This window comes from Eublepharis macularius, chromosome 14 (assembly GCF_028583425.1).
Source record: "Eublepharis macularius isolate TG4126 chromosome 14, MPM_Emac_v1.0, whole genome shotgun sequence".
NCBI classification, from domain to species: Eukaryota; Metazoa; Chordata; class Lepidosauria; order Squamata; family Eublepharidae; genus Eublepharis; species Eublepharis macularius.
In genome coordinates this window covers 38417557-38439186 of record NC_072803.1, presented here as the reverse complement: position 1 = coordinate 38439186, position 21630 = coordinate 38417557, and the positions used below count along the sequence as shown (strand labels likewise).

Below are 21630 nucleotides of genomic sequence, written 5' to 3'. Positions count from 1 at the left end.
ATAATAAAATTCACTGTACCCACAACCTGACCAAACAGGAATGGCTTGCCCTACAGTCCCTGAGGGATGATGATGGCATTATAATCAAGGCTGCAGATAAGGGGGGTGGCGTAGTAGTTCAGGATACCGTCCATTATGTGCAGGAGGCTGAACGCCAGCTTAGCATCCATACTGATTACCAACGTATCCCCAGTAACCCCTTAGTGCACATTCAACGGATCATTAGAATTGTGTTGGAAGAAGGGTTACTTTCTAACGAGATCGATCAGAAAACCTATGAGGCTTTAATTAATAAACAACCCCGTACCCCGGTTTTTTATATTTTACCAAAAGTACATAAACCGGGGCGCCCGCCGCCCGGCAGACCAATAATTTCGGGCTCTAACTCGGTTCTAGAGCCTCTATCTATGTATATTGATTTTTTTCTCCAGCCCCTGGTAATCGAGACTGCGGCTTATCTCAAGGACACCACGTCCCTTATATCCCTTTTAGAACCCTTGCAGGTACCTGAGACAGCATATTTGATGACCTTCGATGTCAGGTCTCTGTATACATCTATACCGCACGAGGGGGCTAGAGCCGTGGTAGAAACTGCACTTTTGTCACGGACTTTACAGAGTCCCTCCACCCCATTTTTGCTTAGCCTCCTGGATATTATTCTAGAAAAAAATTATTTCAGATTCGACCATACCTATTATTATCAGGTCAAAGGTGTGGCAATGGGGTGTGCTGCGGCCCCCAGCATCGCCAATCTTTATATGTCACGTTTGGAACAGCAACATGTTTTTTCAGAGTCTAATCCCTTTAAGAAGTTTATTGTTTTCTACAAACGATACATTGATGACGTCATAGCCATTCTTGATTCCCCTACCCCCGCGGAAGAATTTGGTCATTGGCTTAATACTCTTGACCCGGACATAGAGTTTTCCTGGGTTGGGAGTACAAGTTGTATTAATTACTTAGATGTCACCATTTACAAACGTACACCTGGTTCTCTTGGTGTGCGTCCTTATGTAAAACCAACGGACAGGAATTCATATTTACATTATGACTCCTTCCACCCTAGACGTTTGAAAAGTAACATCCCCATTGGCCAATTTTTAAGAGTCAGACGGAATTCCACCAATTATTTTGATTTCAAACAGCATAGCCGGGCAATGGATGCTTGTTTTGCTTTGAGAGGCTACCCAGAGGAGGTTAGACGACCAGCTATCAGGAGAGCGGCGTCCACCCCACGTGAGGCGCTCCTACAGCCTAGACCCCGCCAGCGAGACTCCAGAATTAAATGGTCCCTGGAATATACTTCCATGACAGGGGCCATAAATAAAATTATTAGGAAACACTGGCATTTGGTGAGCGGGATCCCAGGCTGTGAGCAATATCCTCTAGCGGGTCTTAGGAGAACTAGAAGCCTTAAAGATATTCTAGTGAGATCGGAATTCAGTAGATCTGCTCCCGGTCGTTCTCTTCCCTCTGGACATTTTCCATGTGGTGACTGTTCCGTTTGTAATTTGATGGTGGACCTATCGAGTTTAATAACACCCAGGAGAACCTTCCCGATTAAATTTTCCACATGTAGATCTCCCAACGTGGTATATATTATTCAATGCGGGTGCCGCCTCAATTACGTCGGCAGCACCACACGGCAGTTACGTGTCCGGATACAGGAACATCTGTCTAGGATTAAAAATCAAGTTAGGGAAGCTCCTTTGGTTGAACATTTTATATCTTGCCATAATGACCCCAGGGAGTTGTCTGTCTCGGTATTGGAGGTGCTGGATGCTGGTTGCACCACTAAACTTTTACGATCGGAGAGCAAATGGATTTTCGCCCTCCAGAGTATGAGCCCAGGGGGTTTGAACCTCTCCATTGACTATTCCTGCTTTCTTGGCTAAGAAATAATTGCCAAAAATATTTGTTTTTCCAGTTTTGTGTGTGTCTATCTTTGTCTTCACTGTATCGCTGTATACCTTCAGTCCAGAGTAGCACGAGCCCTTTAATTCTGTAAGACTCTGTAACCCAAGGGAGTTAGTATAAATAGTGGGGCGTGTCGTGGAGTATCTGCATCTGTCGATTTAATTTTTGCTCTGCACTGGCGGGGGTGTGAGGAGAGTTGGTTACGGATAGTGAGTATTCACTTTATTAGATGTTTATAGTCGGGTGGTATATGCAGGAACTCGGTTCATTTGTGATTATTATTATTATATTATATTTAATAACCCTTAGAGACTAGCCCTGGAAGAAGAAGATCCGAAACGGGAATTGTAAATGGAAGCTTTAGCCCGTCGGCTAGCGTGGTCCTTTTTACTCCATTTATGAACATATGGACTGGTTCTCTCCAACCCTTCCTTTACTGCACTCTCCACCTCCAGTTGAGCCCATCATTGTATGGTTGTAAATAATTTACCTCGGCGACAGACCGCTGTATCTGTATTTATTGTATTTATTGTATCACCAGAATTTTTGTACCTTGTTTATACACTATTGCACTTTTGCACTTTATTATAAATTATTATATAATTATTGTTCATTGCTGTGGCGTCCTCCGGTTTTTGTTGTATGTAAACCTCCAGGTGGAGCCTGGAGGCTTCCCAGAACTACAGTTGATCTCCAGATGACAGGGATCTTTCCCTAGAGGAAATGGCTGCTTTGAGGGCGAACTCTTTAGCATTATAGCCCGCTGGGTTCCCTCCCCCCCCCCAAACCCCAACCTCTCCAGCCTCCACCTCCAAATATCCAGGAATCTCCAAACCTAGACTTAGCAACGCTGTAACACATGCAGACCTTCTGCTCCTGTGACTGTAGGTTGTGCTGCAACTCTTTCTTCCTTCTCAGGGCTGTGAGCCTCGTCCTATCTAAACTCCAGCTTCAGGATCGTCATGAGTATGTGCTGGAGTCCCATTGCAGGCTGTTGCAACTGAGAATGCAACTGACAGAGTGCTTTGCTTTTTGCTTGGCCAGCAAGTTACATTGCTGCCAAACCTGTCCTGCAACCTGCCGGGCTCCTCCTTTGCCCGGGCCCAACCTTCGAGTTTCCTTCCAGTTCACTCTCTGCAGCTGCTGGGAGTCCTCTTGCACTGCATACGCAACTCCGTAGAGGCCTTGCCCGGCGCCCAGTGTGGTGACAGTTCCGTGAAGCTGCTGAGGCATTGAGAAGAGAGCCTGGACACATTCCTCACCCCAAGTGAGCCCAGCAAGGAAAGGTAAGGAGGGAGAGGGAGAGAGGTCAGGCCTGGCCTGCTTGTGGGGAAGGAAACTCTGGGGAGCTCCCTAATTCAGAGAAATATTTAGATATTTATACTCCACTTTTCTTCCTGATAGGGCTGCCAGGTTGCCTGCTTTGGTGGGCAACCTTCTGCTCTTTGCCCCCTTCTCCTGCCAATGCCCAAATGAGCAGTGGGAGCGAAAAGGGAGGGGGAACAGCAGAGGGTAGTCTTGCCAGTCCCCTGGTTGGGGAGGAGGATCCCCCGTCTCCAGGTCTCATTGGAATGGCATGTGTCATTAGGTCACTTCCAGGGAAAACCCAGAAGAGATTGAGGGTAACTGTAGAAATTGCTGGAAACAATTTTCTGGCAATTCCTAGACCTACCGTCTGTCACTTCTGGGTTTCCCCTGGAAGTGATGTAACAGCGCACATGATCCTGTCCCCAGTCCTCCCATTGATTGCCAGGTATGGCCTGGCATGGCCATGGCAACCCTAATGTAGTGCAATGCTGTGATGTTATTTCTGGTTTTTAAAAAAACCCATCCTGAAAGTGATGTCATCACATTGCATGATGGTCTAAGAATTGGTAAACCGGAGATCTGGGAATTCTTAGAGCTTTGCACGATGTGTTGACATAATTTCCAGGTTTTCAATCAGAAATGATGTTGTGGCATTGCATAATGCCATTCATGCCAGTCTGCACCAGGCACGGGCTGGTAACCCTGTTTCCCAATGGAGCGTACAATATTGCTCTCCCCCTCCATTTTATCCCCATATCAACAACTCTATGAGGTAGTTAGGCGGAGAGAGGGGTCATCAAGCGTGTTTCCATGGCAGAGTAGGGATTTGAACTTGGGTCTCCCAGATCATACTCTTGATACTCTAACCACTACACCACTGTGGTTCCCTACTTCTGCAAAAGGCTGTTCTTGAGAAATACTTTTCTAAAGACAATGCTGCATCTGGTGAGGGCATCTTAGCACCTGTCCTCCCTGTACTCTGAATGGGATTTTCAAAAGAACAGAAAATGTTAATTGCTTAAAGCGAATGCAAAAAATAATCTGATCTTCTTCTGTGATGCTCTGTGATAGCATTGCCACTTCCTTATAGAAGGATTGTTCTGAATCTTCAAACGAGAAATGAGATGGAGTAACCCAGGAACTCTTCCATCCATCCTTTCTTAGCTCAGGAAAATGGTACTAGCCTGTCTCTTTGGAGTTGCTTAGCTTTATCGATGCTGCTTCTTTACATCCAGAGTTCCAGACCATTCACTTACTGGGCCTAATTTCTTAGATGGCTGTATGAAGCAGAAAACAGGATATTAACTATAATAACACCTTACTTTTTAAAACAACACTAATCAGGAAGTCAGCAATTTCTGAACTCCTGCAATTTCAGGCTTGTAGGTAAATCTGATGGATAAAAGTCTGTCACAGCAGAAAGTCACAACGGTTGCTTTTCATGCTGGAACGATTATTAATTGGGGGAAAATGGAACACACAGCAACAGATATGGGGGTCTCTGGCATGAAATAGTCGCTTCGCACACATGCATATTTCACTGTTTCTGTGTCCAGGGCCGTTTCCACACGACTTACCTTCCTCCAGAACGTTGTGGAACGTCGCGAAAAACACGCAGAAGATAGCGTCTTCTCGCGCGAAATCGCACCAGGAAGACACGATCATCCGGGAGTTTTGTGCGACATCTTCTGTGTGTTTTTCGCGATGTTCCGCAACGTTCTGGAGGAAGGTAAGTCGTGTGGAAACGGTCCAGATTGAATCTCTAAAGCCGTTTCTTTGGAAATGTCTGTTATCAGTGAAATTATACGCCGGTGGAGAGCAGGTGGAGAAACATTGTCTTTTTGTGTGTGCGCTTAATGCCTGAAATTTCAGTTAATCAAGAAATCAAAAAGAATAGCCCCATTTAACTTAATTTGGAAACAGCTATGGTCTGTCCAATTTACAGAAAAATCCAACAATCGCTGATGTAGTTGAAAAAGTTTGCTTTGAAGGGCAGGCTCCTCATTTCACAATCTGTTTGTGCCCACAAACAGACCTTAACTTTTTCCTTTTACCATTTTAGGCTCACTCTACAAGTCCAGAATATTCCAAGGGTTTTAGCTTCACAGGTTTGATTTTAAAAAATACTGTTCTGCATTTTAAAAGCTATGAGGGTTTAAAGTACTAATTGTCATAAATAGTAATCAAAGGGCCATAAAGTTAAGCAAATTAAGCTTAATTAAGCAATTAAGTCTTTGATTTCCTGAGGAAAGGAGGAGATGCTGGCAAATAAGAACAGCTGGGCTGGGTGAGACCAATGATCCGTGTAGTCCAGACTTTTGCACACAGTGGCCCAACCAGATGCCCCTGGAAGGCCTTCAAGCAGGACATGAAGGCCAAAGCTTGCCTTTGTTGTTGACCTCCAGCACTGGCTCTCAGAAGGATTTTGCTTCCCATTGCTCATGGTGGCTGATTACAATTAAGGAACTTATCCTCCATGAATATGCCTAATTCTCTTTTAAATCTCCCTTTTAAATGGTGGTTTTTCAAAAATGGTTTTTACTTTTATGGTATCTTTTTGTTGCTTTACTTTGAACAGGCTCTATGAAGAGAGGACATAGAAATAAACTAACTAACTAAATAATAAAGCCAGCTAGACTAGCTGCCATTTCCACATCCAGTGGCACTGTGGTAGCGAATACCACAATTTAACTACTTGTTGAAGGAAGAAGTCCTTCCTTTTGCCCTTTCTGAATCTATTGCTGACCATCTTTGTCGGGTTTTTAGCACCAGTTTCGAAAATTCCTGGAGTTTCGGGGGTGAAACCTGGGGAAGGCATATTTTGGGGAGGGGAAGAACCTCAGTAGGACATGATGCCATAGAGACCATCCTCCAGAGCAGCCATTTTCTCTGGGGAACTGAGCTCTAGCATTTGGAAATTAGTTGCAATTTTGGGAGATCTTCAGGCCATACCTGTAGGTTGGCAACTCTATAACTACACATTCTAGCAGTAAGGAAAAGGAAGAAAAGGTTCTTGTTATACAGTGTGTGCCAGCGTAGGGTACTAGCTGGCAGATGAGGATCTGGGAGACCCAGATGTGAATCTTCACATACCGCAGAAACTCACTGGGTGGCCTTGACCTAGTCACTCTTTCTCAACCCAACCCACTTCACAAAGTTGTGGAGATAAAATGGAGGAGAAAAGCAGGATAAAAATATCTAAATAAACAAATAAAATTATTCACGTTCCCTATGTTCTAAATCATTTTATAAACCTCTTTCATGCCCCTCCTTAGTTGTCTTTTCTCTAATCTAAAAAGCCCCAGTCTCCTTTCCTTAAACGGAAAGTTCTCCAGCCCTTTGATCATTTTTCTGCGCCTTTCTGTACCTTTTTTCAGCACCGCTGTATCATTTTGGAGACAAAGCAACTAGAACCATTCCAAATGCAGCCTCACCTTTCCCAGCTCCTGTCAGCCCCTTCAGCCAACCTCTGTCTCCCCCACCATCACTCCCCATCTGTCTCCCTCTCTAACCCAAATCTCAGCACACAGGGAATGTGGGTTGGTGGCGGTCTGTGTAGCCACCATTGTGATAGTGTCCTGGGTTTCCGTTTTCACTAACCTACACAAGAACAGTATTAACATTTGGAATTACTGCTGTAATTGCCTGCCTGTACAACACCCAACAAAACTGCATGGAGTAACAGAATGTCCATTCATCATTTCATCCACTTTAATCATGTTTTTTGGATTTTAAGCTGTCCATTTATTAGACCTGAGCAAATCCCATACTTTAAATAAACACCCTTGCTTTTTAGGGAAAGAGTGTTGTTTCCAGCACTGTGCAACACCCAGCCTAGCACAGAGACTTACACATTTTAAAACCAAGCTGCCCACTGCCTAGGAACAGGCAGGGCTCATTTCGAGGGGGAATGCGCAGGAACGCAGTTCCAGTAGTTCCCCAAAGAGGTCACATGACAGGTGGCCCCATCCACCTGACCATTGGCCATTTTGGGCCTGTTTCGGCCTGGATTGGGTGGTGGTTTCAGCCTCTGACAGGTGGTGGATTACTCTCCTGCTCAGCAGTGGCCTGATCCTGACCGTTTTGGACCCATTTTTGGCCATTTTCAGCCCCTTTTAGCCATTTTGGGCCCAATTTCAGCTCTGAATGGCCAGGATTGGGTCCAAAACAGCCAGATTAGATGATGCCAGGGGGTGTGGCATATGCAAATCAGTTATGCTAATGACACATTTCCTGTGATGGCAAGGGGTGTGGCATATGCTAATGAGTTATGCTACAGAGTTCCTCCAGCTCTTTTTCTACGAAATGACCCCTGGGTACAGGTGTGGTACCCAGAGCGGCTGCTTTCTGTAGCATGATGCTGGGAGCCACTGCTCATTAGCTCCAGCAGAAAGCTCTGGCCTGCCCCCCCCCCCCGATGCCTGGCTGCAGCAGCATCCGTGTGCCCAGAATTGCTGCTTGCCACTCATGGCAGCTACCGCTCCAGGTTCCAGAACAGGTGGAAGGCCTGGCTGCCCAGCACCAGGCACTCAGGACTGCTGCTTGCTGTGGCACAAAAAGCAAGGAAGCAACCCCCAAATAGAACCCAAAGCCAAAGGAGAGAGAAAAACTCTCCTGGAGGGAACAAAAGCTAATTACTACCTATATAAATATTTTTAAAGCGCTCTAGTGCCAAAGTGCTAATAAATATCAATAAATATCATAGTTATAACAATGTAGAAGAATTGCATATCAATAAGTACACAATCTAAGCAGACCAATAAATTATGTCTGCAAACAGTATATATGAAATGGCCGAGCTATGCAAAATATGAATGATATTTTGAATGATATTTTGCATTATGGTTGTTGTGGGTTTTCCGGGCTGTATTGCCGTGGTCTTGGCATTGTAGTTCCTGACGTTTCGCCAGCAGCTGTGGCTGGCATCTTCAGAGGTGTAGCACCAAAAGACAGAGATCTCTCAGTGTCACCAGTGTCTCTGTCTTTTGGTGCTACACCTCTGAAGATGCCAGCCACAGCTGCTGGCGAAACGTCAGGAACTACAATGCCAAGACCACGGCAATACAGCCCGGAAAACCCACAACAACCATCGTTCTCCGGCCGTGAAAGCCTTCGACAATACATCGATATTTTGCATTGTTTGGCCGCTTCATATATACTGTTTGCAGACATAATTTATTGGTCTGCTTAGATTGTGTACTTATCGATATGAGATTCTACATTGTTATGATATTTATATTTATGCATATTTATTGATATTTATAAGCACTTTGGCACTAGAGCACTTTATAAATATTTACATGTGTAGTAATTGGTTTTTGTTCCCTCAGTGAGAGTTTTTCTTTCTCCTTTGGCTTTTGCTTGCTGTGGCACAGCAGCCAGCACTCTGGGGCCCAGGCTGAAGCCCCTCCCCGGCTGCCTGATGCCTGGTTGCAGCAGTGCCACGGAATGGGGCCCAGGGCTGCTGATTGCTGTGATGTTGCAGGAGAGAGAGCTTGGCACCCCTCCGTATCTGGGGGACGGGGACGGGACTGGCACCCTAGACAATGTCCTAGTGGCTACGTCTGTTTGGAGGGTAGACTCACTGAGTTTCCTCCACAAACTCTGCTTTCTCCAGGCACTGCCCCCCACATCTCCAGGAAATTACCAGGCTGGAGTTGGCAACCCTACATGGCCTCAGCAGAGGACTTTGCATTTGAAGTATACATTACCAGCTAAATGAGGGGCCCCATAAGACTATTAATCCCAGAGTCCAATTTCTTAACTGCATCATTGCTGAGTGCAAAAATTCCCACGCAGAATATCTAATTTCATACTGTAGGTCCTTTTCTCATCTTTTGGTATAAGACTTTTGCATTTCATAATTCCATTCTATCAGTTAAGTAGGTTAGTGATTCGGTTAGTATCACTTCAGACTCTGTCATTTTTCTAAAGCCCCCTCCCATTCTTATTATGCCTTTTTCTCTTACTGCACAGAGAACCATGGCTGTTCCATCGTGACCCTGCATGTAAGGAAAGAAATTACTCAAGAAAAGCTCCTGTTTGTGTCAACCGTACTTAGTGCGCCTTAAGAGGGAGGGGCTGTGGTCCAAATCCCCCCATCCCCATTGCTGGTTTCACAGCAGTGAGAAAGATCCTTTGTTCGGTGTTACAGCTGCTTAGCTGCAAACATCCCAGCCATGTTAAGCCTCTGAGGCAATAAGGAAGAGTTAGGGCTGGCAGAGTTCCCCCTCCTTTACCCGTGCCACCCGCAGGAACTCACCAGCTGGCAGAGTCACACTGGCAGCTCAGTGTCTCTCCCCATGGCTGGTTCCTCACCGGCAGGAAGAGGGCCGGGACAGAGAGTTGCCATGGATCATGTGGTTTCTGCTGCTCACTCACAGCTGTGGCTTCCTGTTAAGACTGCAGCAGCGCTGTTGTGTGGACAGTGAGACATTTCTTCATGTGCTCAGCAATTTGCCTAATCCAAACAGCAAGAGAAATAGCTGACATCCTCCTTCAAGCCTGAGTTACATTTTCCGCAGAGATTTTCTCCCTCCAGGTGCCATTGAGAGAGGCAACCAGGGCCGTTAATAAGCGACCACAAGATCTAATGACCAAGTGCTACCAAGGCTGAAGAACCAGAATGCTATGGTTCACCTGGAGATCTAGTCCGTTGGCAGGTCTGGAAGATCTTGTAGCTGAACAAAAAATGGATCTATAGGATTCTTGCTCCTTTTGCTGCTCCAGACCAAACGTTGTGAATTTTAAAAAGGAAACCTGACCAACCTGGACCATACAAACTTAAGCAGGAGGAGTTTGGCCAACAAAACGAGAGGTGAGTAAAGATTCAGTTGATCAAAGAGAGGCAGCTGGGGATACACCTGAGGCTTAGCTCTAAAGGCTCCCACTCCGCCTCCCTCTTTCCTTGTTTTCTATGTTTGCAGGCCTTGAATACACACCAAAGGGGCAGGATTTGAAGGGGAAGTTGTAGTTAATCCTTGACAGTCAAGCAATAGGGGCTGAAGCAGTGGAGGTGGGTCTGCCTTTCTCAGTTATGCCACAGACTGATCACCAGGCTAGAATGGCACCCATCTATGGCTCAGTGCTCCTGCTGACACCAAGGCCCATGTCTGAGGATATGATACAGTATGAATCAACATCAAGCAGGTCCTCTGAGAAAACTTCAGCAGGAAAACCTATGCTTATCTCCTCTTCTGTTATGCAGGACTGTGATTCCCCAGTACGTGCATTTAATCACTGAAAAAAACTTTTGGGATGCTGACAAATATGACCTTTGATAACTTGACCCAAGTCGAGAACCTAGTGATGCAACAAAGAATTAAGCTCTGACTCCTCCATCCCAAGCCACACTGCAATATTTTAAGCACATTCCTCTTCCATGCTTGGGGGTGGGGTGGTGGTGGTAAAACAAGGAGTGAAATTGTGACAAAACAGGTCTGTCTAAAAAAAATATTTTTAACTGCAAAGGAGCTGCTTGGGCTCTGGATCCTCTTTGGGAAAGGACGTTGTTTCAGCAGGACTGCCACTGTCTGATGGAGCCACTTTTAGCTGGAGGTGTCGTGCAAAGGCCACAGTGACCTTGTGGAACATCTCCCTGCTTTGGGACATCTAAAAAGTTAGATGGCATCTCTGTGCAAAGGCACAACCATTGAGGGAGCAGAATATTATATACTGGCTACTTCTGCTTGCACCTGTGCCCCGTTTCACCTGTTTGGGTTTTTCTTTAGCCTTGCACAAACAAAACCTTGCCCGGATGTTGTGCAATCAATTCCCTTACTTTCTTAGCAAAGGGCTGGATGAGTGCCCCCCTCGTTGTGCTCTTGCTACATCATTACTCTTGCACCATGGTGTACAAGTCATTCTGCATTTCACTGCCTTTTTCACATATCACACTCTGATGCAGGTCATTTGCTTCTTCCCAGATTCATAGTTTGCCTCACTGGTTGATGGTGGTTTTGCCCAAGGCCTTCTAGCAGCTGTGCACGTCCAGCCCCCCCCCCCCCGCTTTGGTGTTTTTTATTGCTCCCACTTCCTATGAATGCTCAATCTTGCTCATGAGATTGTTTGGAAAGCTCTGACCCATTTCAAAACATTTTTCCCAGTCTGGGATGTGTGATGCAGACACTTGGGCAAAGAGAGAGTTCGCCCCCAGCATGAAGCCACATGTCTACATTTGTTTCCCTGGGACAGCTCATATTTGCCTCCCCCCCCCCCCAAAAAAAGCAGGGTGATCTATGACAAACCCAGAAGCATTCTTTCCAAGGAAGGCACAGAGGCAGAGGATGATGGCTGTTTGCCTCCCCTTTTGAGGCACCCAGCAGGCTGGTCTCTTCCCTTTCCCACCAGTGTTGTTACTGGTATATGAAAACACTTAATATTGCGGTCAAAAGTTTTGCATGTTGTAGTGCTTCTGCAAACTGGAATATAAAGACTTCTCAGCCCCAAGAGTATTCTGCACCTGCAGTTCCATTTCCTCCTGATATGGCAGGAGGAGGACTTAACCTTGTAGACAAACAGGAAATAGCTTGCTTGCCCCATCTCATTGACTCAAGAAATGGGTAAAGCCCTGGCTGTTAGGAAGGTTGGGTAAGTATGTGGTGAAACTCCCAGTCTTGGGGAAGAAGCTGAGAAATGTAGAACAGAGAAACTGAGCTGGTTTAAGGGCATCCAAAGTCAGGCTGAGCTCAGCAGCAGATTTGTTGTGAGTGACTGGGTCCGTTCTTAAGGGTCAAAATGACAAGAGCGTTCTGCTCTGTGCCAGTAGGCCCCTTCTGCTCTGAAGCATTAAAATTACCTTGGTCTGTGCTAACAGATGAAATGCTATAGAAAATGCTGCACTGTCGGTCTGAAGGGCAGAGAAAGGAACAAATTCCACATGAGCACTGCCATCTAACGAGCATGAGGATAATGAAGTGTGTGTCCACGAATGATGTGCCTCCCGATATGCAGCGTTCTGCCCCAGTCTTGGGAGTCGGTCATGATGTCTATTAATGCATTCTGCTGCAGGAGTTATCCATTAGGCCATTTGATGCTTCTAGGGACCTTGCGTCCTTTTCGTCATGCAAGCAGGTGAAGAACTTTGTCTTCAGATGTTTAAAGGCAATGTAAATTAAGACCACCTCTTTTCCAAGCTGATCCTTAATGCCCCCCCCTCCATTGCATCGTAACTGGAGTTGTGATTGGTGGGAATGGGAAACTATGCTGTAAGGGATGGTGGCACATTGATTCTCAGAGTGATGGATGGTTTTATTTAGGTTACTGAAGTGGAGAATCTGTTGGTATCTTTCGGGTGGGTTAGCCTTGGCCAGATGAAGTCGGGGAAGAATGTGTGGTGTGGCTTTGGCTTGCTCTTGCAGAGGGCACCAGGTTTCCTGGGAGTGTTTTCTAACTGGACAGAAGTTTTTAATCACTACTGTCTCAAAAAAACATCTTGTGGCACCTTAAAGACTAACAAACTTATCAGGGCAGAAGCTTTTGCAAACACAGATTACTCTGTCAGATCCAGTGCAGAAGAACCTTCTGACCCACCATGTCTTCTACCTCAATAAATTTGTTATTTTTTTAGGTGCCTAAGCCTCGTATTGTTTAGGCTATAATAGACTAATGCAACCTTTCCAGACTTCAGTATCTTTTTAAAAAAAATTCTAGCATTATCAATACCCAGTGACAAGACGTTGCTATGGGGTGTGGGGTGTCTTTTGTTTGTCAATGGCTACAGGAGAACTCCCACAGTTAAATAAATCGGTGGGGGAGTTTTCAGCCCTAAAGGAAGAAAATCGGCATCACAAAAGTTATCCGAATAAGGCTGTGTGGAGGCGTTGTATTGCTGGGCCCTTGATGTCACCGGGATTGTCCAGCGGCCCCCAGCACCCCATTCGATGCTGCGTGGGCAACTGATACCCCAGCAGAGGGAGGAAGCTGGATTTTGCCCCGCATCATCTATTCTGTGCAGATGGGCTAGAGAGTGAGACGCGCTGGCTTTTGGAAGGACGCCTGCCCCCAGCGCCAGAGCAGCGAGCCAAGCGCATTTATTGCAGCGGCCTGGAACGAGTCCTGCCCTTACAGGTCCACGGAGCAGAGAGCTGCTGCTTCACTAGGAGTTCAAAAGTTGTGATTCAGGCACTGAGAGCTCCGCCGGCGCTTGCACACGATTCCTGCTCGGACGCGGCGCGGGCCGACGGGGGCCTCGGCTCTGCAGGCACCGGGCCGTGCGGCTCCCCCTCTCTCGCGGCGTTCGCTGGAAGTCGCCCAGAAGGGGAGTCTCCACGCCACTCGCTGCAGGAGAAGCTGGCCCAGGCGGCGGCACCCCGGGGAGCAGGGTGAGTACCGGGCCAGGCCTCTCTCGCGGGCCCCGGCGCCTTGCGGACGCGCGCAGGGACCGCCCCGAAGGGGCGCGCCAGCCTCCTTTGCAGAAGTTGGGCTCTCGGCGAGGGAGGGAAAGGGACCGGCAGCAGCGCTTGCCCCCCACTCTGGAGGACAGCAGCTCTGCCCTTGGGAGGCTTTGTTCGCTAGCCGGGTTTGGCGACCCGCTCTCGGTTGCCGCTCTCTGCAAGGCGCCCACCGTGCCTTCCGAAGTGATCCGCGGGGAATAATTGCCTGGATGCGCCAAAGCCCGGGGGTAGAGGGGTGGGGGGAATGCGCTGGCTAGCCAGGTGCAAGGCAGTGGCCCTCGCCCCCGTCCCGTTGCTTGTCTCCCTTCTCGCTGGCGTTTAGAAGTCGCCTGCTCCTGAACATGGAGGTTTCATGGGGTCCTGAGATTGGTAAATCATTTGGAAAGTGTACCATCTCCTCAGTATCTCTCCCTTCAGAATCTTTCCCAGGCGTGACAGTGCAAGCCTAAAAATACTTCCCTGTGGATAAGCCCCACTGAAGAAAGTGGGACCTGTTTAGGATTGATCCCTGATTCCACCCACCCACCGACCCTTTTGATTCCCAGCTGGTCTCATTATTCTGTGCCTCCTGGACTGTATTCAAGCCTCTGACCATGTTTGATTTATTTTTAGCTAATTTACAAGGTGAAATTTGCCTGCATACTGGTGGCATCTCCCCAGGCATGTGGAGGCCCTGGCCTTGTCTGTGGGTGGCCTGGTTTTCCTGCTTTTGTGATTGACATGGCACAGGGCCCAGCCACTAGACTATTAGATGATAGAGTTTTCCTAAACAGTTAAGACAGAAGGGATGTTCAACAATTCCACAATCAAGATGATTGGCCGTTTACTAGAGAACTTAGCACAGAGAATCACCTTGTGAAGAGTATACGCAGGCCAAAAATCCTATGAATAATGGCTGAGTTACAGAATTTGTACAGTTTTGCTTTGAAGGACAGTCTTTTGTGTTTGCAACCATTTTTGTGCTGATCCACACTCTATTCATTTTCTCCTTTTGGTGGCTTTGAGAGTAACTCTTCTCCAAAAAATCCACAATATTGCCTGGCTCTTGCCCTTCATTGCTTTGGTGAAAATCTGTTATGTATTCCTAAAATTTGGAGATTTAAAAGTTTCTGCTTTGATAATCTAACTCAGGGCAGGTTATGACGACCGTGTATATTTGGCAAATGAGGTTTCTTGGGTGGAGTTTCTCCCCCAAAGCAAAATAGCCAGTGCCCAAATAAGGATGCCATCACTGAAAATGGCCCTGTCTCTGATCACCACCAGTGGAAGCAAGGGGAGTAATCAGGACATCAGATTGTGCTGGATTTTCAAAGTCCAGCTGATAATGGAGCTGCCGCCGCCAGCCAAATCTCCCTCTGATTTACTGAAGCCCAACATACTTGCAAACTGAGACATCTAGTGCCATCCCTGTCTACAGCAAATGCAGGTTATAGAATTGCTTTATTTCTTTCATCAGCATCCTAACACCATCTCTTGTTCCCCTTCTGCTGTAAAAGAGGTCCAGTTTGTTGTTGTTGTTCTGGAGCACCCACGTGACATTGTCTCCCAAACCTTCTAATGTATCTGGTTTCCCCTGATGTTTCCCAGACATACTTGCTCTGATTATTCCAGAAAGATAGGAGTCAAAGTGGGTTTGCCCAGTGTGTGGGCAAGAAGATGGGGATTTCTGAATCTCACCCACATCCATTGTAATCCCTCCGGATCCCCTTTCCCTCACCATTGGTGGACTTTTTGCCATTGTGTTGTAAAATCACTCATAGGTATATAGCTATAGTGTCATATGCCTATTACTGATTTTTTAAAAAGCACTGCAGGGTGGAAGGAGAACCTGCAGGCACAAGGGGATGTTACGGAGAATACTCCTGTATGGACACTCCACTTTGAATGACTCTGCATTTGTAGCAGCAGTGAGTATAAGGGGGAGAGTTGTCCACATGTGGAATCAGCCTTGGTGAGAATATTTTCTACTGGTAACATCTCCAAGCTGTCTCCCATACATGTAGAATTTTTTTTTGTAGATGAGCTATAGTTCAGTATTCCAGATTTAATCCCTGGCGCCTCCATTTAAAAATTTTTGGGTAGCGGGTATTGGGAAAGACTTTTCTCTACCTGAGAGCTACTGCCTGTTGGGTAGATAATACTGAGCCCGATTGACCAATGAGCTAACTTAGTATTAGCTTGCCTGTGTTTACTTTATCCAAGATAGCCATTGACTTCAAGTGGAACATGACGGAAAGGACTTCTTATGGCATGCTTATGTGCCAAGCTAGAAGAAAGCATTGCTTAGACTTCTTTACTTGACAAGGATATGAAGTCTTTGCAAGAGGACACCTGCTTTGCACTACAGGATAACTGCATCAGCTCCTATCTGAAGATACAGGGCTGATGAGTTTTTCTGTCCTCAGACCTTGAACAGAGGGCTTCTCTCGTGTTCTAGCTTTTTAGAGAAGTATTTCAGCTCTGATGTCCTTCGTTTTCATGTTCTGATGTTGTGGGGTTTTAAGGCCGGTGGGCATCAACTGGGGCGATGCATGTTGCTATGTATCTTGTATGTCAATACATTCATAGAGATCTACCATAAACCCTTGGGAAAGGATGAGTTAAAATGTAAATCAATAAAATAATAAATAGCACTTTTGCATTAATAAAGGGCTGGGGCACACAGCTGAGCAGAGACTCATGTTGGGGCCAACAGATTCAGTTGCTGTTTTTCTGTAAGGTATTCAGTTTATCTGTGAATCCCTTCCCTATGTTTACCTAAGGTGAACGGGCTCCTTTCCACGTTAAATGGAATATATATAGTTCAACAACCCACATGCATGTATTTTACAAGTGAAACTGTCAGGCTGGAAAAGTAATTTAATATTAAGGAACTCTGAGGGTGATCTTAAAATGGAACAGGAAATAAACCACACAGGGGAGAAAGTGGAATAATAATGGGAGACTTCAGCTGTCATCACATTAACTGATTAAATATGTGTTCAGATAATGGGACAGAGACAGAATTTCTAGGTGCCAACAATGGTTGGGCCTTGGAGGATTTGGACATGGATCCAACTAATAATAGCAGTAATAACATTGTGCTTATATACCACTGTTCAAGACAGATCAGTGCCCCACTCAGAGCAGTGAACAAAGTCAGTGTGCTCAGCACAATATGGCTGGGGTGCTGGGCTTGAGAGCAGTAGCTTACCCAAGACCACCTGCTGAGCTCATGGCAGTAGTCGGATTTGAACCAGCAGAGTGCTGATTTGCAGCCCAACCACATAAGCACTATGCTACAGCAGCAATTGAGGGGAGGCAATGCTGTACTTGGTCCTGAGTGGTGCTCGAGACCTATCATAAGCTGTGAGTTTATACTAGGGAACAGTTGTCACAGGAGTCAGCATTTATGTGAATGAAAGCTCGCCTTAAAAGTCTAGCAGGACTGTATTTGATTACAGAAGCAGAAACTTCTGAAGAATGAGTGGGTTAGTCAACAGGAAACTGAAAGGGTGGGTAAGGAGGGTCAGATTCCTTTAAGTTGCTGGGAAAATATTTAGATACACAATAATGGGAGCTCAGAGAGAACATATATCTCTGATTAGGAAAGCTACTGTCTAAGAGGATGCTGGTGTGGTTAATGAGCAAAGTGAAGGAAGCTGTAAAAAGCAAGGTTTCCTATAAAAAGTCAGTCTTGATCGAATGAGGCGAACAAGAAGGACCACGGACTCTGCCAAACAAATGTAACTTAATGTTAAGGCAGGCGAAAAGAAAATATGAGGACTGTAATGCTAAAACCACTAAGACAAACAATTTCTTTAAATATATCAGAAGAAGGAAACTGGCTAGAGAGGTGGTGGGGCCCTTGGTTGACAAAGGGGGTGAAAGGATAGCTAAAGGAAGAAGAGATTGCAGAGAAACTGAACAAATTATTTGTATTGGTTTTCTTTATAGAGAATGTGGGGCAGTTACCCACATCGGAGCCACTGTTTTTAAGTAGAAAAGAGCAAGAGTCCAGTAGCACCTATAAGACTAACAAAATTTGTGGAAGAGTATGAGCTTTCATGGGGTGCAGATGGCACCAAAGTTATGCAGGTTGGTGAGAAGCAAGGAAGATTGCAAAAAAACTCCATAGGAATCTACAAACAGGGTGAGTGGGCATCAACATGACATATGAGGTTCATATTAACAACAAGTGATGAACATTGGCTCAAGCCTGGCCCATAGGAACAGGCTTGTGTAGTTTTGCTGTTGCTGGCATGGCTGCTGATGCAGTGCAGTGACAATGAGGCTTCTGTATGGCAGATTTTCCTGCAGTTCCTTTGTCCCGGTCCCAGTCCTCCAGCAGCAGCCATCCTCCCCTTCCCCAGCCACTGGGTCTTAAACCCAGCAACTGAATATCATTATTTTGATATAATCTTACAACAATATTGGAGCTCTGTGAATTTCCTGATTTCATTTTTGTAAAAGTAAGTCTCTAGCCCTTGTCCTTGCAGAGATATGCATTTCCTCTTATATCTCTGCAATGGAAAGGCCTAGAAACTTAGTTTTAAAAAAATGAAAGGTAGGTATTGAAAAAACCAGTTACACTTATCAATATAACATCATATCGCAATAACAATATTCAATTGCCAATTTAGAAAAAAAAAATCCTGCCAGTGACAAGGAGAAGAAATCACCACTGTAGGGACAGGGTCAAGGGAAATGGCTACTATGAGAGCAAGAACATCCAAACTTTCCCACCCACATGGCAACCACCTTATATTACTGTGATTTCCCCCAAAACCTTCTCATCAAAGGAGGTTTGAGACAGATTGTAGAAAAGCTGGAGAGACCCTGGGAGGAACCTGAATGTACCATAATGCTACAGGGAAACGGGGAAAAACTCGCTCCCTAACAGCATTGAACTTGGGTCAGATAATTACCTGTATGGAAACAGTTAATGCATAGCACCAGTGAAAAAACAAAATGCCCAGTATCGTAAAGACCTTGAACAGATCTCTGGAAAGGCTGCTTTTGCAATTCTGTGTACAGTACTGCATACAGTGTACGTAAAAGGATGCAGAACTAGATGATCCCTTGGTCTGATCTAATATAGCTGCTTGTATAATATTGACATTGCAAGGAAATGAGATCTGTGTCCTCTAATTTTTTTAAAAAAACATGTATAATTGATTTTGGGATACTTGCTGAAGAAATACGGGGATCAGTTGAAGCCACCTTTGCTATGATAACTGCAAATACCTCTGCATATGGCATTTCCTTTCAAGGGATATTATTGCAAACAAGCATTTGCCTTGTACTTGGCAGGCAGCTACCCAGCTACTATCTATGCAGTGCTCTTTACACAGAGGTCAGAAGCAAATTCGATTTTGAAATCCTGTTTCACTGTGAATAGTTAACTCTTTTAGGAACACAAACAAGGCCTTGATGCACACAGTTTCATCCTCTTGGTTTCTGTGCTTGAATTTGTGGCTGATATTCACACTGACCTTTGGTTTCCTTGTCACTGCAGAAAACTACTTTGCAAGATCCACCCCTACTCCTATGATAAGAGTATAGTGGTGTTCTGGTGCCCATTATGTACAGAGGCAAAATTCATTAACACTGCAATCCTTAAAAAAAAAGTTACACCCTTCTAAGCTCATTGTAACTCTACTCGAGACTGCACTGTCAACATGCTTTGGGAATATATAGAGATGAAAAAATAGAAGGAATGAAAGCCTCCTTTGCACCTGTCTGGTCAATGGTACTTCAGCTCTTTCATTTCTCTTTTGATGCAGCTTGAAAGAAGGGAGGAGCTGCACTTTCCTTTTAGCAAACGGAAAGTGTATCCAAGTCGTGATGGAGGCTGATTGTCAAGTCTCCAATTTACCTCCATTTAAGATGGAACTTTGGATTCAAGGTGTTCAGTTCCCATTGGCTAAGAAATTGTTGGTTGTAGCGAGGAGGAATGGGCTATAAGCAGCTGCAACAGATTAATGTTCTATCTGTAGTTTGCAAAACTATTTTTAAAATTTATTTATTCTATTTATAGTCCACCTTTTTTCACTGAGATTTAAGGTGGATTATACAGTGTAGGTCAATACAATCAAAGGCTGGGACATTTACAAACATTCAGTAAACAATACAATAGGTTGAGGACTGTAGAAATTTGAAAACAAACAGAAATCTGAAACAATGCTGAAAACTCCCTCTTTTCCTAGTATCGTGTTTTGTGCAGTTACTGCATTTGACTATATAGATTTGCCAGTATAAGTTACAGAACAGATCCGAGGATCTGGACTATCTCGGTTGTGTCTGTCCCGGTGATTATCTGAATCCCTTACATTGCAAAAGCAAGCATTTGCAGGTTTTTCCCCAGGTGGTTGGGCTTTTCAGAAAGTCCAGATGCAGTGGCTTTTTGGCTTTCCTTTAATTAAATGGAAAAGAGTTCAGTTGCACCTTTAAGACTAACCAACTTTACTGTCGCATAAGCTTTCGAGAATCACAGTTCTCTTCGTCAGATGCATCTTGCATCTGACGAAGAGAACTGTGATTCTCGAAAGCTTATGCGACAGTAAAGTTGGTTAGTCTTAATGTGCTACTGGACTCTTTTTTATTTTGCTGCTACAGACTAACACGGCTAACTCCTCTGGATTTAATTAAACGTTAACTCACATGCTCGTGTTTGCTTTCTCTTTTCCAGAGTAAGCAGGAGAGCCATGGAACCTGCGTTGCTTAATCCTTCGCAAACAAGATGCGGGCAGGGCTCAGCCTAGTTGGACCATTCCTGGAAGTTTCCATGGTGAATGCTAGAATGGAGCACTCTGGACCACCCCATAGCTCAGACCTTATGAACTTCCTGGCGAATTATGGAAGTGGAGAGCTGAGCTGTGAAACTGGAGGTAGCTTGGGGGAGGCCCAGGACCTGCCTGTGCCTTCTGAAACTTTCCAAAGTGAAGTGAGGCCTCCCCCTTCCCTCTCATATATTGAGAACTTAGATTTCATGCAGGAGAGCTTGGAGGGAGCCAGGAGCAATCCTGAAACGCCTGCTGAGAAACCCTTTTCAGCATTGGCTCCTACTTGCACTGCAGGGCCTTCCCAGTGTATGGCTCTCTCCTGTGAGAAAATGGAGCAACCTCAGAGAGAAGATTTTCACTCAGAAAACTTGAAAAATCAGGACAAAAGCAGCGATGATACCACGCAGGCACTGTTCTGGGCCAGTATCCTTCAAGCCCAGATGTGTGTCATGGACCTTCAAGGAGAGATTGACAGGCAGAAGGAGCCAGAGAAAATTGCCTATCTTAGTCCCGAGAAGGTTCCAGCAACACCTGTATCCCAGGACTTGATGGACTCTCATGAGCCTTTGCACCTGGACAGTGAGAGTGAGGAGTCAGAGGGGTTATCGGAGAGGTTGGAGGAACAGGAAGGCTCCTCCGAAGGGGAAGACGAAGACGAAGAGGTGGAATACTTGTTTTACGACAATCCACTCTTTCAGGAGAATCCTCACCCAACCAGAACCACCAGTTTTGAAGGACAAACCTTGTGGGGCCATCCAGAGGGAAGGACTTCCGTCGAAGATGAGGAGGGAATACTGGGCAGTGGGCTGGTTTCTAAAAAACAGGATAATGTCCTATTTTACCAAACTAGTGTTACAACAAGCCCTGAGGCCCTGGACACTCCCTCTCTACCTGACCTGACCTCATGCCCCATCCCAGCCTATATGCCTCATTACCGCTCCTTCTCTCCTTTGGTGATTACAGAAGGGGATTTGGAAAGCGATTGCCCCACAGAAGAGAACATAGAGGTAAGTTCAGAGTCCAGCAGAGGCCCACTTTCACAGTCTTGCTTCTGCAATGCACCTTTCTAAAGGCTGGTTAATGCTGGCCTTATGTAAGCCTGGCTTTAATGTCAACTACCCATGAGTCTGATATCTGCTGAGATGGGGTTGTACTGTTGAGCGAACACATGAAGGAATGGGCTGTGAGGGTCAAGTCACAAATGCTGGGCCTGTAAAAAAAGTGCTTGAAACTCTGCCTGCATGGGC

At 45.6% G+C, this 21630-nt stretch overlaps 1 protein-coding gene across 2 annotated transcripts in view; it reads left to right on the top strand.

The window, feature by feature from the left end:
* The first annotated feature begins 2990 nt into the window (after positions 1-2990).
* The window catches only part of PSD4 (pleckstrin and Sec7 domain containing 4), a 34483-nt gene continuing 15843 nt past the window's right edge, over positions 2991-21630 (top strand). The window contains exons 1-3 of one of the 2 annotated variants that reach the window (XM_054997545.1): positions 2991-3203; positions 9202-10042; positions 20290-21390. In XM_054997545.1, the coding sequence (XP_054853520.1) occupies positions 20341-21390 (1050 nt within the window). In that variant the 5' untranslated portion in view covers positions 2991-3203; positions 9202-10042; positions 20290-20340. Of the gene's footprint in view, positions 3204-9201; positions 10043-13251; positions 13548-20289; positions 21391-21630 lie in introns of those variants that run through there. The other variant, XM_054997546.1, reaches the window with a different exon arrangement.